This window comes from Stylophora pistillata, chromosome 2, assembly GCF_964205215.1.
Source record: "Stylophora pistillata chromosome 2, jaStyPist1.2, whole genome shotgun sequence".
Lineage (NCBI taxonomy): Eukaryota > Metazoa > Cnidaria > Anthozoa > Scleractinia > Pocilloporidae > Stylophora > Stylophora pistillata.
Window position 1 is genome coordinate 41,171,586 of NC_142520.1, and position 17,156 is coordinate 41,188,741.

The following is a 17,156-nucleotide window of genomic DNA, read 5'->3' on the forward strand; positions in this document are numbered from 1 at the left end:
CGTAGCTGGTAGAGAACATGCTTTAGCTAAAAAAAAAAAAAAAAAATCAGTACTCATTTTCACCGGCTAGTCTTTTTCGCTCCTTTGAGAAGGGCATCCCAAAGCCTGAGCTTTAATTGCGCTTTAAGCCACAACCCTCGTAAATAACAAAATTGAAAAACCAAGGAAAAGCAATTATTGAATATGTCTGTTCTTTTTTAAGCATCTGTACACGAATTATTCACCCTCAGAAACGTCACGCATTAATATACAATGTAACTTTGGATGTAACACATCGGTTAAGAAAATACTAACTTATGCACTGAAGGGTTTCAACCCTCACAAGAATAGCTATAGACGACAACTGTCTAAGCCGTGTTAAATTCTTAGAATCGTCGAGAGAAGTGACACTGAACTGTGTCATCGCCTTATGTCTCAATGTCTAATGTTCTTGCGATCCTTCCTAGAGCTTCTTTAAAACTTACGGCAATGACCAAGCATAATTTCATTTCCTCGGTATGGAGTCACCCTAATCTCTTGAATCGCCGTAGTTAGTGTCCATTACACCGTTTCAATGCCTAATGAGAAGAGGTCAAACGTTGGAAGTTCATCATCGTTATCATTGTCCACGACATCGGATGTCTCTAGAGATTGCGGAGAGGTTATTTTATCGACTGAATTGGTGTTATCACCAGGAGAGCAAACCATTTCCCCATCTGGTTCTTCTCTCAATTCGATAGGATTTTGAGAGTTGGAAGGAAGCGCCTCAAGACTGGATTGCTTGTCATTAGTGCTTTGGACAGAGGTCTTTGTTACCTCTGCTGGGCTGGGGTCTGAAAAAGAACAACACCACAAATAATCATTACTAAAATTAACGACAACAACAACGGCGGTGAAACTGATGACTACGTTAGCACTATCTATTTGTAAACGACTATGGCAAAAGTAACCTGCGGGCCAGACGTAATTTGGGAGAACGAGAGCTCAGTATTTTCTTAGCGAAAAATGGCCGCCATCTTTGATTTTAATGGCAGCGGAGGGCTGGGGAGAAAAAGAAATTTGTACCAAGGGGGTGAGTGACACTCAAAACTAAGGGTTGTGGTAGGGGAGTGAAAGTTACTGGCAAAAGCAATGACGTCCACAATATCAGTGGCTTACAATGACGACGGTGAAAATGATAGTGACTATGTCAATTTGAGAAACAGATCAATGTCAATTTTTGAGCAAATGCGCACCTACTCCTCCCCAACCAAACATTAACCAAAACTTGTTATCAGTCCAGTGTTGTTGGGTCGGGGGGGGGGAGTTAAGTCTGCAGTTGCTCATATAATGACCGATCTGAGAGAAACAATGAAACTGACAATCACTGTGACTATGACTTAAGGGGAACGGGAAGGTCAGTCTCCGATGAGTGCAACACTCTTCAAGCTTTAACAACTCACCTTGGCTGGTATCATTGGCATAGTCTTTCTTCCATTTCTCAACGAAATCTAGTGAATTACAGAGTCCGCCGGGAAATCCTGCGTATGAAAAATATGAAAACCCACGTAAAACATAACAAACTCAAAACAAACTAAAAGCCACTGAAGAGAATATCTAGTTAAACAATAGATACGGAAGAATGAACCGACTCTTACCACGACAATGCTCTATGACTTTCCCCCAAACGTTGTTACAGGACAGCATCTTAAAATTACCAACGATAAGGAGATGCCTGAAAAAGGAACAAGGTAATTTAAAACGAACGATAAAGACTTCACGCTACATATCAAAGCAAAAGTATTATTACTAACCTCTTGGCTCTCGTAAGTGCAACATTGGTACGTCTGAGAAAGAAACAGAGTAATCATTAAAGAATAGAGAAAGAAAAATAAGTAATAACTATCATCCAGTGCAAAGGAGAGGCACCTCACCTCTATGAAACACATACGATGGCAAATTCATGGGCAACGCTCTACAATACCATGTTCGGCTATCTTCAGTGAAATGTATTTTGCTTCTTCTCCCCCTTGTATGTACAATAAACAATGCGCAGGCCGGCATAATAGACCGAGCTGAAAAGCATAACCTAAAGCATACGAGGTGATAGAATGTAACAAGAATCTCACCTGTCACAATCAATGAATCCAATGTGATCTGTGCGCACGCACGACAAAATGATCAAGTCCTTTTCACCGCCCTGGAATGCGTCGACTGTTGATATCTGTTGATATTGATTACATAAGAAAATATAAACTAATAGCAGCAGACAAAACAAACACTCAAGAAAGAAAAGAAGCCACAACAATTCTCTAGAACAAACCAAGTGCAGTCCAACTACAGGTAAGATTGACGCTAAACGACTTTCCTCACCTGAACAGATTTGAGTTCAGCGTTAGAAGTGGCCCTGAATTCCAGACAAAATGAGAGCATGCTAGTGGTTATAACACTAATTCACGCAAAACAAACGAACAAGCATGCACTTAACTTTTAACTATCTGTTCAAGCAGGGCGGAGTGAGGTTCTCCACCTCTCTTCGCACTGGTTCAAGTGTTGTAATGCTCGTTAACTTGCATCAAAAATGTTAATTTTCAAAAACGCTTATGTAAAAACTCTTTAACATGAAAGTTTCCAACAACTAAACATGAATTAACGAGCTCCGAGTCCTTCTTACGAGAAAACAAGGATACCTGGAAGCTGCCAAATGATTGGATATTGAGTTCAGCTGGGACTTGTACAACGTTATTACTCCTGAAAGGAATGCAAGAATATCGCGTTTTTTTTTAAAGAGAAAATCCCATTCGTAACTAACAACTACCATAGTGCGGAAATGCAACAAATAGAGGATGTCATATCAATAGGGCGGGGGAGATTCCATATTCTTGAAAGTAAAACTCCAAACCGACAAGAACCTCTTTAATATCACTCTGCATCGGTGCTTAACTTTCTGCCAAAATGCGAGTAGTAACCTATATTTTCAAAAAGGGTTAAGAACTTTACTGACACAAGAAGTGGTATACACCGAATCGAAATATAGCGTCCCATTTGAAGTGCCATTGATCTGGACTCACTAACCACATACACATGTGATAATCCTTTCATGTTTCCATGTGAAGACGATGCTAGTGAGTCCAGAACAATGGTAATTCAAATTGGACGCTATATTTCGATTCGGTGCATAGATGCATTGGTGAGATATCATCAATAATCACAAACAGCCGTCAAGCTATGAGCCAATCATATTGACGGAAGCACTGTGTCAAAGATGCTGTTAAAAATATTCATCACATACCTATTTGAGCTGGTTCTACGCAAGACTCCAGGAGGCACTCAATAAGAAAGACAACAAATTTCGCCTACAATCAATGAACAAAATTCAGTGATATTCAAAATGAAGTACGAAAAACTCATGAAAAAATCGAACAAACAAACAAACGGGCCAAAAAAAACAAAACAAAACAAAACAAAACAAAAACAAAATTGTTAAAACAAACAATAAAACTCAAATAGCGAGGAGAAAAGAATGGTAGAAAGGCTGTGAGATAAAAGAAAGCACCAAACGAACTTCAGATTCCAACAACAACATTGAAAGAACAGGGACTCAAGAGAGAAATGCACATGGCGATGGCTGCAATGTAAAGAATAGAGCACAATGCTTGTACCTCTTCGTCATTGTAGTAGCTTCCGTCTCGTCCACATTTCTCTTTCCCTCTTGCCACGTTATAGAAGCAAAGAGTTGGAACAATGTCCTGTTTGAAAGACACCATTAACAGGCTTTATCAAATGTATTCATATGCAGCTATCTTCATTAACGAACGTCATTCAGTAAGAAGCGAGAAGAGGCGAAAATAGCACTTTTGCAGTTTGGATTCCAGCCACTGCGCAATAATGGGAAGTGTCGCTCCTGTTAAGTTTCGGCAAATCAGAAAAACATGTCGAACCACTAATGGACGAAAGTAAGTACAAGGGTTACCTAAAGGGATCATTTGGCTTTACAACGCAAGGAACTTCTGAACTCTTACCACTATTGGGGAACGATCTTCAGCTATTACCCCGTCGAGAAGCTTGTTCCCATAAAACAATCTGCAGATCAAAATCAAGTATTGTTCACCGTTTTTTTTCTTCACAATCAAAACTGATTTTGTCGCAAGTGCCATTGGTGTAATTAAGTGCATAGACATTCTACGAATTTGTCAAGCTAGTCGAGGTTTTCTCCATCTTACACGGTTTTCAAGCAAAGGTCAGCACAAAAAACGCATTGGCAAGAAAATTGAATGAATACCGTAAACGAAACGGCAGTTCAATGCTCTGATCACCTTTAAGGTTCAAAGACACGAGAACAAAAGTAAAACATGAAATCAGCTTGCACTCACGTGTTGGATATCGCACTGATCGTAGGATGACAACGGTACTAAAAAGAAGAGAAGAGAAGAGAAGTAAACATCACGCCTTTTGTTCTCTTCATCCGACACATTACTCTCCTTTGTTGTTCTCCGATGACTAACCGATTCACGTCTTCAAATCATCCCAATTCAAGAAACGTTTATCTCGCTGACACAAAAAGCTTCAGATAGCGACTGCTTTTGCAAACACACGATCGCCTTACACTCACTGAAGTACATGTCGCTATACTTACTCCATGGTTTGATCATCGCCTTGAAAGGGAACCTACCACTAATGCGCATCTAACACTTGAACTCGTCAGAGACAGTTCAAAATGACTAAAATGAAACGTGCATGATTCCCTGTAACTCTGAGTTTCGTGCTTACGCACTCGTCAGACGAGTGCGCAAGCACGAAACTCATAACTGTATTTCGCTCTACACTCATGTATATTGAGCACTTTCCACCAGCATTTGCTACAATTTCCCACAATAACTCCTCAGATCTGAATGTTAACTCTCCCCTTTAACTGCTACACATTTCCTTAGTAATTCGCCACAAGATAATGGAACTCTTGTTCGCCAAGAGAATTTGGTGTTAGATCAATATAACTTCTCCATGATAAGTTTGAGTATCCTCAATACCTGTTGGCTGGATAATGTATGGATATTAAAGGAAGAAGTTACACGTTAACCACTTCTGGGAGCTAAAAGAAAGGGTTAAAGGAAGCAACATTTTACCTGTGTTCTCAGCAGAGTAGGCTCATAACCCTGGCGATGAATAAATCAAAAGATAAGTTAAAAGATAAATAGACAAAAGAAAAAAGCTAAGATAATAATAATAAAAATATATCAAATGTGCCACTGTAATGAAATCTAAAAGTGGGCCAAACGAAAAAGCAGCTCAGACAAGGCCGATGGAAAAAATAATAGTCACAAAAGTGACTCACTCATTATCCTTGTAGCACTAAGACGTCAAAATGGTAAACTGTAACTTTAACTTAATGCTTCTTCGACGCATTTTATAATTATCGAACACTAGTGCCCGATTTTAGACACTAGTATCTGATTCTAGACAATAGTGTCTAATTTTGACACCAGCGTCCAGTTTTAGACAGTAGAGTCTAATCTGGACGCTAGTATCTGATTTTATAAACTAGTGTCCAGTTTTCGAAACAAGTGTCCGTTTCTAAACACTAGTGTCCGATTTTAGACACCAGTATCCGATTTTAGACGCTACTGTCCGATTTTGGACACTAGTGTCGAGTTCAGACACTGGCTTTTAGTTTTAGACAGTAGAGTTCGATTTTGGACACTAGTGTCTACTTTTAGATATTAGTCTCCGATTTTAGACACTAGCATTCGATTTTGGACAGTACTAACCGATTTTGGACACTGGTGCCCGATTTGAGACAATCTGATCTGGGATCAATCGAAGGATTAATCGATGTAATTTAGGTAAAAATGGTTGTAAATTTTTAAAAATGGTAAAAAATCCACCTTCATAAAACACTAACAATAAACTTACCATCTTAATCAGTCGATCAAACAAAGTTTGTTCAAGTCCACTTTCATGGTCAGGCTCTGAGCCCTGAATCGTTGGACTCAGTTGCTATAAGAAGTAGAAACAAAACAAAGAGGAAAGCAATCGAAGCGTTGAGATCTGAAATTCAACAAAAATTCAACAAAAAGAGACAACCACCCAGAGCGATAAACCATACAAAAGCACTTACTTTTGGGTCCCCCACCAGAACAAGCTTTTGGCATTCAAATCTGTAGGAAAGTTTAAAAATCGTACGTTTATGTATAGTTTTTATTTTGTTTTGTTTTGTTCAGTCTTTTTTTTTTTGTAAGGTATGTTTCGTTCATAAAGATGTTATCTGGCGTCTTTTGAATTATTTTGTGGCCTATGTATGCCATCAGTTTCTTCAAAACGAAAGGAAAGAACTAAAGCTAAGGCGGGCCCGAAATTGAGACTAGCTAATCGTCATTGTGACGTAAAATTTGCTCCTGGCGATCATAATTTTATTTGTACTTGTGCACATTCAACTTTTGATCGTTCGCCAGCGGGAATACATTTCAAGCAAAGAGAGCGTTTGAATTTCACCGATTGGGGGAACAAAACTGTTCCGTTGCTGATTGGTGAAAAACGTTAAATCGACAATTGGCTATTTGCGCAAACATTTTCAACACTAAGATGGAGAAAGACGAAAGGGATAAGAAAAAAGCGGAAAGAAGGTAAGGTGCAGGATGGGGAACATTACGATGAATTTCAGGCCATAAAAGGTATTAAAGAGGCACGTACCTAGCCATGGGAAGAAGGGATGCTGGCTCTGTCATCTGACTGCACTCGTCAAGGAGCAAAACCTTTTAAGACAGGAAAATATGTACATTTTTTGATGATTGGCCGACTGCCTTAGATACACCTGACTGCAAAAAACTAGAATACTCCTCAAAATTAATGTACTTTAAACTTTACCGGAAAGTTTAATTTGTCTAAACAAGGAAACACACAGGCAGCGCAAGTGACTCCAACCACTGGGACCTGAGATAATTTCTGAGGGGAAAAAAAAAAAAAGAAAACTATAATAATGTCATATAACATGAACTGTAACATATAACCACAATTTAGGTTTGTTGTTATTGTGTTGTTTCTTTCGTTTTTTTAATTGCAGGAATAGTGAGGATACATTGAGCCTTTTACTGTTTCGCATCAGATCCGAATCTGGTTGTGAGGTGTAAAAGATTAATGTTTTAGTTTTGTACTGTGTTTCTTGCTGTTTCCGATCAAATGTCGCAGCACCTAAGATACGTGGTGATCTGGCACTGTCCCCTCTGACCCTTGAGGGTTACGGTTGAATATTAACGATCCCTTGGGACTTAGAGGGAGATTCTATTAAAGCGAATGACCTGCGGTGAGCGTGGCAAAGAGTTTTATAGGTTACACGTGATTAAACGCGAAATTAATACAATGCACGTGACGCGTGAATTTTACAGAAAGGCAAGGTAAGATAAAGATTTGTAGTTTCCTCTTTCAAATTCGTGACGCGTGAAATACTCTTTTCAGTGCACGTGACGCTTGAACTTTTCATGACCCTTCCCTTTGCTACCCTCAACGGTGAAGGATGGACTAGCATTACACGAAAACGATTAGAAATACTCCGGATCACTTCATGCAGCAAAGAAAGATAAGGCTGTTGCGGTTGCTGTCGCCTAACAGCTGAATTTGGGGGAAAATGTTCCGCCGTTTCACAGAGTGCTCTCTTTACAAAGCTAAATAAACAAAGATAGCAATAGTCCCAATTATCGTGTGACCTATATTCAAATTAACGAGAAAAATGAATTAAGCAAGGAAGCAGTTTTGGTGAGAGTAAATCGATTTTAGTCAAATTGACACGTAATCAGATAATTTTTAATTTATTGCTCAATAGGCGGAAAGAGGGAAGACGCGAATGGGACTGAGAAAATATTAAGCCTTTTAGCTCTTAAGCAGCTCTTCCTTACACAATTAGACGAATAGCTAATGACTTCACAACAAGTTGTGTAAACGTCTTCGAAAAAGAAAAAAACAATGAAGAAAAAGTCGAGAAGCAAATCAAAAAATCAATCATGAAATGGTATTACTGATCTCTTCAACATCAAAGTGACGATAAAAATATATATTTGAGTTTCGGCGATTAGTAAAGTAATCAGAAACAATAAATCAAATCTTCGTTCATGATTACGTTTTGATTAAAAAAATTCAATTTAAAATGTATGATTTTTTTTGTGCATTTGTTTCACACTTCATATAAAAAAGTGCAAAGAGCAGTTTTTAACTTGCTTCCAGGCTACAGTCTCAAGTTAACTTCAAGCTAACACGTTAAAAAAATGGCCAGGAAAGTTTTGTTTGATCAATCAAATCAAACTTTGGTTTAGGTTAAATGTGTCTAGGAAGTGTAAATAGAAACATGTGGGTCATTTTCGTTACTTATACAGCTTTATTCAAATTTAACGAGGCCTCAAGTACGTTGTGAAGTTTGACTTCATGGCTGATGACTCCAACTCCACCACAGAACCTCGCTTCTGTGTTTTTGGAAAGAGCAAACAAGTAGAAATAACCTTGGCTGTCTCCTACAGCATTATAGCAATGCTAGGAATCATTGGAAACGCTTTGGTGATTAATGTCGTCCGACAGAACCGTCATATGCGAACGATAACGAACATTATGCTGGTCAATATAGCAGTGTCTGATATTCTCTCGCTGATCTGGTCTCTTCCAAAGCGGTATTTTGATATCATGGATGCACATCCTTCAGACAAGGTGGGAAAGTGGTTATGCAAGTTCGTCACCGCAAATAATATGGCGGCCATTACGTTGGCGGTATCTGTGTACACGTTGAGTTTGTTGGCGTTCGAGCGCTATCATTCGCTCGTCAAGCCATTTCAACCACCGCGGATAAATGAAAATAACGTGGTTTACGTCTTAGCAGCAACCTGGGTAACAGCGAGCGTCGCACAGATCCCAACGTTCATTGAAACGACATTTAATGAAGTTACATGCAGCTGTGAAAGTCCCTGGACGAGCAACGACACGGCCCGTTCTATGCGAGACGCTGTGGTCATTATTATCACGGTGAACATTTTTTTCCCAATCATTGTCATCAGTTTTTGCTACGCGTTGGTCATCAACGCACTATATTTTAACAAAGCAAACCGGGTAAGGACCTTTGATCCCAGTGATCTCCAATCCAAGAAGAAGATTGTGAGACTCCTGATGATAGTAACAGTTGTGTTTTACGCCTGTTTTCTGCCGTTTGGTTTGTACATGATGATTCTAGCGTCGAATTATGCGGATAAACTCAGTGACGACGGAAAATACTCACTTTCGAACGGTTTTGAGGTTGTCAAGTTTCTGATGTATCTGAGCTCTTCCTTAAATCCTGTCTTGTACGCATTTCAAAGTTCTAACTACAGAAACGGCTTTAAAATGTCTCTCCCGTGCTTATTTAGAAACCGCGTTAGAGACAGCACGCACAACACCCGGCAAGTCACCCTTGTAAACATTCAAGCATAATCTCCGCTCTTTAATACATAGAAAGTCCTGTAGAAAAACTGGGTGAGTTTATTGGCACTAACTCGTAAACTGTGCGGGGTAAAAAGGAATTTTCAATTTGTTTGGTTTTGGTAGTGTGACAAAGTATCACGAATATTTGTTAATATAAGAATTTGTTCCAATTTCAATGTAAGGTAATTCGAAAATGTATTCTACCACTTCATGTCAAAATAAACAAATACAACTGATTTTACTACTATCCATCAAAATAGTTTCTAGAGAAAGAAACGTTGACAGGCTGTATCGACCAGACACACACAAAAAAGAAAAACAAAATGCATAAGCCCACAGAAGTCAGTTGCAAATAGATAATACTAAACTACTGGTTGTAAATGTACGGAAAATGTCAAGCTGTTGAAGATTTTCTTAACTTTCCTGACCTGTTTAGCGCCGAGACAAATCCGTTTACATTGCAGATGGAACTTGAATGAGCAGTAAATTATCTTGAAGACGTTTCACAGGTAAAACAACAGACTGAACAAATATGAAAAGCCCACGGAACTTATAAGAGGCCGACGTTTTCTTTCATAATTCGGTTAAAAATATTCGTTCAAAAAGAAATTGTACTACAAAAAGGAAATCAAAAGAATACAAAATGGCTAAATTGGCAAAATATGCCATGATATCTTAGACGTTCAAAACATCTTACAGTAAAAAAAGAAAAGGAACCTTAAGCAACCACGACGGCGACGGCGGCAACGAGGACGTGGAAAAACAAGAGATCTAATTGGCAGAACACTAGCTCAGCACGTGCATTTTGAAATTTTGTACATTTCTTAGCCGTCCTATGCAAAACAACAACGTGAAATCGCCAAAATTTGCGTCGTCTGCGAACCGAAACCGCGACGGCAAATTATTTTAATTTCCATTTGGAACTCAACGCTACTTTTATACGTCATGCTGAAGTTGAGCTGTGGCGCCGTATGAGACAGTAAACTCATGCAGCCATTTTTGAAATTCTAACTAAGAGTAGAAATTCATTTTTTAATCGAAGTCTTCCTTGGCGTTGCCGTCCTGACTGCTTAAGGTCCCTAAAGACTTCTTGCCGTCATGGTCTGTCCAACCGTGAGCGAAAATACTTGTATTTAAAGAGAACAAGAGATTATCCTTCCTTCCTTTTTTTTTTTTTTTTCGGAAAATGTACTACAGAGGAGTTAAGTCCTAAATAGCATTAAAAGGTTGCCGTAAACGTCCTGTCATGAATTCACAATAAATCAAACAAAAAATTCATGGCCATTATGAATTACCCAATTAGAGAATGCACTTACACTCATTGGCTGCCCTTTGTTTAGAAAATAACGTGTTGGAAACTGTACGATACGTTTCATAATCAAACAACATATAAGCGTACGTGTTTTTTCGCCCATATATAGCCTTGTTCAACGTGTCTATAATGCAATGCTTTTAGTGTGCTTTTGTTTATGCCTTTGCATTTGCTTTTTGTTTCCTTTTTTCAGTTGCTTATTTGTTTACTTCTTTTTTTTTTTTTTGGCTTGTTTTTTTGTACTTGTTTGTCTTGCTAGATCGTCTACTATTAACTTACTCGTTTATTTTCTCCGAGCTTGTGCTGTTCAATACCTTTTCTCACGTGGCTGAAATAAGAAAACATCCAAAAATTTAACACATTGAGGAAATATGGTCCTCCTGAAAACAGTGACCGAGAAAAACTCAGATAAAGCTCTCTACTAAAGCGAAAGTCGTTTCCGAATAGATTTGATATTCTTTGTAAGGCTTGATGGTCAGCGTACTGTGTTCGAGACCTGGCCGGGACAATGCGTTATGCTCTCGGACAAAACCCTTTATTCTCAATGGTACACTTAATTTGAAGCCTCGCTCTGTTGTGTGTCCCGCACTTTCATGGTTCAAGCGATTAAATAAATAGGTGAATAAATAAATAAATAAATAAATAAATAACATGTCCTTACATTCTTTCTGACGGGGTAAGTTCAGTCTTCAGAAGTGATTGTAGTTCCTTCAACTCTTGGCTGTCACCTCCTGTGCTATGCACACTGTAAGGCAACACTGGTTTAGCGATCTTTCTAATGCTTCCCACACGAACAAACTCTTCAAAGCCAAGGTCAAGTAATCTGAAAGAGGATAAATAAAGAATACTGAAGCAATCATCATTCCGATAATCTCAGGGTTTGAAAAAGAAAAAAAATAATAACGATGAAAATAATTTATTTTTGACGATATGTTTTTGGATCAAAGTCAATATCTGAGCGACTGCGCACCTACCCCTCCCCAACTTGTCTCATCAGTCGACTGTTATTGGGTTAGGAGAGGGGTGGGTAAGTATTTTGTCGTTCAGTTATTAACACTGATCCGATGTTTTTAATGATCTGATTTTACCCTAACAAAATGCGATCCACTGCAACATTCGTTGTGGAGGACACCAAAATCTTCCATGAAGACACGTTACCACTGGGAAGCACAAACAATAAAAACAATAAAAACAAAAAAAACAAAACAAAAACAAAAAACAAAAAAAAAACCAAAAAAAAAAACCAAGACAAACAAAGTGTAGTTACGAGAGTTTCGGTGAGATTGTAAATTTTAAGGTACACGGACAAGAAGCAGCTTTTAATGAAATCTCCGGGAGATATCCCTTGTTCGTACTAGAAGTCAGGTCTGATTCAGTTGCTTGTTTGAAATTGAACGCATATCAAAGTTTGAGCTAAAACAAAGATGATGTTACCTTTGTTGATTGAAAGAATCGTTGGCTTTGAACAATTCCACCAGATAGAGAACCACAACTGCAAGCAGAAAACTTTTGCCCGCTCCAAAAACACCTAAGAGCAAGGAGAGACCCTAATTAAGACAATCAAATCTTCACCGACTTGTTTCGGTATTAAACACTGTAAATCAAGCATGATCGATGTTAATATCTAGAAGTAAGTATTATCATCATTCGATAATTTTTTTGGCTTCTTTTCACACGTGTAACCATCACGTAACAGCTTGCAAGTACTGTCAGCACATGCGCATTATTTGGGCCACTCGGTAATCGAACGATAAACACTAATCGGTCTACAAGTTAACAAATAGATTCCACATTCTGATATATTCATTCATTTATTCATTCATTCGTTCATTCATTCTTCTTTTATTTGTTTGAGCAGGTTGAGTGTATGGCAGCAATTTTGCTGATGTGGACCTGCTATCTTCCCCACCCATCCCACCCCAGGGGAGGACATCCACCGCACAGTAATGATGATGATGATGATGAATTTATTTAAACTCGGATGAAAATGAGGCTTGTTAGGCCTCTAGCAATAGATGCTAATATACCGAGGAAAAATACATGAACATAAATTACAGTTTAAAAATAAATATAAGCCTAAATATAAATAATGATATAAAATTACAAATTACTTAGTTTTCTTATCTCATTTCTGAAAGGGCCAAATCCGGCCATTAATCTTAGCTTATCAGGTAATGCATTCCAAGCCTTTGCAGCAATGTAAGAAGTCGATTTAAGGCCGTAAATTGTGGTCTTAGCTTCAGGTAAAACAAGTTTGTTTTTGCCCCTAAGATTTTTCTTATTTTCTCTTACTTGAAATAAAGATTGAATATACTGAGGCATATTGTTATAGAGGGCTTTAAAAATGATTAAAAGCATATCTTGTTTCCGTCTACAACTTAATCAGTAATGAACCACGTTATGTTTGGCTCAACCTCGGCTGGTGATTGTTTAATGAGAAATCTTACCGTGTATCAAACAGACCGGTGGTGAAGACCTTTCCGATTCAGAGGTGAACATACGTGCACAGGACAGCAGAGCAGCGGCCTGATCCTGCAGTGGGATCATTGCGCAAATGTTAACTCACACACACAAGGGGTTACCCGAACTACTAAGGAACTCAACTGTAAATAAATATTCATAACGAACCTTGTTTAAGCTAAAACTAACTATCATTTCTTCAGCAATGCTTTCCTGCAAGAAAAAAAAGGAAATTTTACTGCGATGTCCACAGATCTTCATAAGTGCTCAAAATTTGCATTATATACACGTAGTTTGTATATTTGTTTGTATTTTAATTTACTTGGCTCGTTTTTTTTTCTTGAGCGTGAAAGGATTGAGTGTGTAGGAGGAGGGGGAGGGGGAGAAGGGAGAAGGGTGGAGTGGGGAGGACAACTAACTAAGGAAGCTCACAACTTTGATTTATTTCTATTTCACTTGATGCTTTGGCGGTCGTCTTCCTGCAGCCACTTTCGCAAATCAGACTTAGAAGCAAAATCAATCTGTCACAAGGAGACAACGTTAGCTTACCGTTACTTCAAGAGGAAGGTTTAGTCGACCACTGGAACCTGTCAGAATTGGTGGAACAAAAGATTGAGTGGCTCTTGAGTCGCTCCGGAGGCTTTGTTGTTCTGTCTGTGATCTGGTAAAAGAAAAAAAGCGTAAGGTTAAATATGTCTGTCAGATCCATTTTTGCAGGAAGATACAGTCGTCATTTGTATATATCACCTTGGGTTTGGAAAAAAATATTGCAAATCTTTTCTACTGTGTAAAGTTTTGTTCATTCGCGGGATCATTTAATGTCTGCTGTAGATGTGATTCACACGGTTAGCAAATTTGCACCATGATTGTTTAATTTCTTGGATGGAAATAATCCTATTAGACTAGAAGAAGTCCAATAAATCAAAAGAATGATTAAGGTCCGGACATCTCAGAGAGAAGATACTGTGTGTAGCGATACTTTGAAATGGTTTCTGTGACATGACAATTTACAAACACCTCCAAAGGGAAATCCTATTAGTTTGATGCAGCAGAAAAAAAAAACACCATAACGGACAGAATACCCTGGTGTAAGATTGAGAATGGAGAAAATCAACAAGGATTGCAAAAATAGCATAATTTGAAACTTAAAAAAGTTTAGGGTCTTTTAACGTGGGTTCCTATATTCAACATACCGAAAGTTTCAACTAGCCTATACAGACGTAACGTATCTTTAATCACTCAATTTTGGTCGAAAGGTACGTAAAATGTAAAGCACATGAAACTATCTGTTATTACATTTCCAAGCAACTTGGACCTTTCCATTGGAGAAAGGAGACAATACTGAGTCCTCACCTTTGCAGAAGGTACGGTAACACTGGCATGCTCTGCATCTTGACATGTTCTTCAATGTTACTGATACAAGTCAGTTCAGTGCCGGCATTACAAGCCATCAAGGCATGAACGGTCTCTGTTAAGGAAAAAGATCCCATTCACTTTTGACATGGCGAACAACACCTCTCTGCTTTTCAGACAAAAGACGAATCTTATACTGCCATAAAATACTCTGTTCCAATTCTTTTTTTTTAAGAAACTTCGTAGACACAACGCGATTTGAATTAATACTTCTTAAAACTAAATCATCAACGATGAATGTAATCAACAATAAACCACTATATCTATCGAGACGCTTCTGAATGATACTGCGATATCTCTTACTTATTCTCTTTTAAATATTCTTTGCTTTGATTGTTTGCAGTACATAATAACTATTTTGCACAAAACATACAAACTAAGAAGAACCTGAAAAACGACTTGGTTTTACCATCTATATCAAACCAATAATATTTGACTGCAATTTCTGGGAGACACCATCTATTCGTCAAAAAGCAAACAAACATAAAACAAACACACAAAGAAACAAAAATCGAGAAGGAATGGACTCACCTCCACTTTGCCAGTTTGAAGGAGAATATCCACTGAAGCGAAACAGAAGAAAAATGTTACCTTGCAGCATTTTAAGAACACCGAAAAGCAAGACCAAAGGCTAAAGGGACGCTTAAAAAAAAAAAAAAAAATAGCCAAACAAACTTTTAGCCGCTTTTGTGAAGACAATAATGTTTGCTCCGTCTAATCAATAAATCAATCTAAGAGTGGAAAAACAAAACGTGGTGACTTTTGATATGAAACCGTATGTAAGCAGTTTTATGACCTGTTAAAGGCCTTCTTACAATGGAGGCGAGCGAAAGACAAGCATTTTTATTGTCATTTACCTGATAGGTAGTAATTCTAGCTCCCCGGTGGACGATGGTCCATAATAAACACTGCTTGCTATAAATGTCGAATCTGGATTGAAGGACAAAGTCTTTGAAATGATCCAGATGTCATCTGCAAGAAAGATCGACCACAATATTTCAGGCAAAGGGCTTCCATCAAGCAATCGTTGAGTTTTGAAATCCAGAGACAAGAATTTTACAATTGCTTTGATAACCATTACATGCAACTTCTAGCCACAAGATTGCCTAAATTGACCAACCATTAGGTCAAAAAATCTAAACCACTCAGAGTAGTCATAAGAGAGTTTTTGCATCTCATGCAGGTTCAGTGTGTGAACTGAAGGCACTAAGCTCTCGTTGGATGACTTCTCATTTTTCTTTTTTTCTTGTCTTTCATTTTTTTTTTAATTGCTCTGCTTTTAGTTGCAGCATACACATCAACTCTCTCGAAACTTGTGGCTGGCGCCAAAAACAGAAAGAGTGGGCCATCAGTATCACCTTTTGCATAGGTAGAAGAATGATCTCTTCGAGAGAGTTCCAGGTAGAGCTTTCTCTTCGCAGCAGTGGCTTCATCGCATTTTTGCCTTCCCCATTTCTGGAAAACATAAAAATGGACACGATGCAGACATATAACTTTTCTTTAACTGAAAAGCTTTCATAAAGTCAATACCGCTGACTTGTGTGTTATGTAAGGCCGTTACCTTAGCTTTGGCTGCACCAAACCTTCCTTTTCCAGCATCTGATTGTTTTCTTATCAGATGGCACTCACAATAATATGAAACACTCTGAGGAAGAAACAGATTATTCAAATAAAGTAAAGTAGCTCAACCTAAAATTGGAATCGAGGTAACATTCCCGCACAGCCTCGTACTTCTTAAAGCGTACAGTTCCTGTACAACGAAAACTAGATTGCCTTTGGTAACACAGCTTTGGTTTACAGTAGTATGGAGCTGTGCAAAAACGTTACCGAATCGTTTTGTGCTTGTATAAAGCTACATGTGTTATGCTTTAGTCGTCACAATGAAAAAAGTATTAGCTTCCGTTGTATTTGTCCAACTTACATGGCTCCTGAAGAAAGACATCAAACCCTCAGCAGATGACAGCGTGATCTTATTTGATGACCTTCGAGACGCCCCCTCTGATGCTTGCTTGCTCGATTGGTATTCGTCGGCCCACTTAAAAAACTAGAAAAATAAAAAGGATCAGCGTGCCAAATACTTCACTAACACAAACACATCTCTTCCGCCTATAGCTCCCATGTTAACGTGTGTACCTAAATACCTGTCCTTTATTTGATCACAAGTAAATTAGTCGGTTTATCACTGACAGCCCTACGAACGTAAAAGAGACGGCAAACAGCTACAATGTCGCATAATTTCCAACGAAGAAAAATTCAATTTTGGAAAAATTCTGTCTCACCAAAGCATATTCTGAAAAAAGTCATTTTAAGGTAAAAACCATTCTGGTTCCCTTCGCAGCCGTTCTTCGCGACTTCATGCAATGGTCGTGATATGACATCCCACAGAATCTGCTACTAAGGAAAACAGAACTAAAGAGATTATTTTTTTTCACCTTGCATTGCGCCTGTCCTGTTCCTGGGCAGGTGTAGAATAGACGCCCCTACGTAAAAATTATAATTATGGAAACAATTAATAGGGGTGACAACCTGCATGTGTCTTCCACCAAAGATCAAAGGGAAACGATTTCGGAAAACGCAACACGGG

General features: G+C 38.4%; 2 protein-coding genes across 2 annotated transcripts in view; one reads left to right on the top strand and one right to left on the bottom strand.

Annotated features, from left to right (window-relative positions):
- Positions 1-67: 67 nt before the first annotated feature.
- The window catches only part of LOC111344131 (uncharacterized), a 31,502-nt gene continuing 14,413 nt past the window's right edge, over positions 68-17,156 (bottom strand). The window contains exons 15-44 of the mRNA XM_088747296.1: positions 17,005-17,052; positions 16,494-16,616; positions 16,134-16,217; positions 15,931-16,027; positions 15,430-15,544; positions 15,104-15,135; positions 14,513-14,627; positions 13,709-13,820; positions 13,328-13,372; positions 13,147-13,231; positions 12,134-12,227; positions 11,788-11,859; positions 11,361-11,522; positions 10,979-11,027; positions 6,820-6,897; positions 6,646-6,707; positions 6,074-6,113; positions 5,869-5,952; positions 5,082-5,111; positions 4,332-4,369; positions 3,981-4,041; positions 3,621-3,707; positions 3,251-3,314; positions 2,649-2,709; positions 2,332-2,365; positions 2,088-2,182; positions 1,773-1,805; positions 1,617-1,693; positions 1,422-1,499; positions 68-812 (exon numbers count right to left, since the gene is read on the bottom strand). Coding sequence (XP_088603422.1) covers positions 541-812; positions 1,422-1,499; positions 1,617-1,693; positions 1,773-1,805; positions 2,088-2,182; positions 2,332-2,365; positions 2,649-2,709; positions 3,251-3,314; positions 3,621-3,707; positions 3,981-4,041; positions 4,332-4,369; positions 5,082-5,111; positions 5,869-5,952; positions 6,074-6,113; positions 6,646-6,707; positions 6,820-6,897; positions 10,979-11,027; positions 11,361-11,522; positions 11,788-11,859; positions 12,134-12,227; positions 13,147-13,231; positions 13,328-13,372; positions 13,709-13,820; positions 14,513-14,627; positions 15,104-15,135; positions 15,430-15,544; positions 15,931-16,027; positions 16,134-16,217; positions 16,494-16,616; positions 17,005-17,052 — 2,427 coding nt within the window. The 3' untranslated portion in view covers positions 68-540. The remainder of the gene's footprint in view (positions 813-1,421; positions 1,500-1,616; positions 1,694-1,772; positions 1,806-2,087; positions 2,183-2,331; positions 2,366-2,648; positions 2,710-3,250; positions 3,315-3,620; positions 3,708-3,980; positions 4,042-4,331; positions 4,370-5,081; positions 5,112-5,868; positions 5,953-6,073; positions 6,114-6,645; positions 6,708-6,819; positions 6,898-10,978; positions 11,028-11,360; positions 11,523-11,787; positions 11,860-12,133; positions 12,228-13,146; positions 13,232-13,327; positions 13,373-13,708; positions 13,821-14,512; positions 14,628-15,103; positions 15,136-15,429; positions 15,545-15,930; positions 16,028-16,133; positions 16,218-16,493; positions 16,617-17,004; positions 17,053-17,156) is intronic.
- LOC148739533 (allatostatin-A receptor-like) lies at positions 8,115-9,623 on the top strand. The gene has a single exon (XM_088747337.1). The coding sequence runs from the start codon at positions 8,368-8,370 to the stop codon at positions 9,394-9,396; it is 1,029 nt and encodes a 342-aa protein (XP_088603463.1). The 5' UTR covers positions 8,115-8,367; the 3' UTR covers positions 9,397-9,623.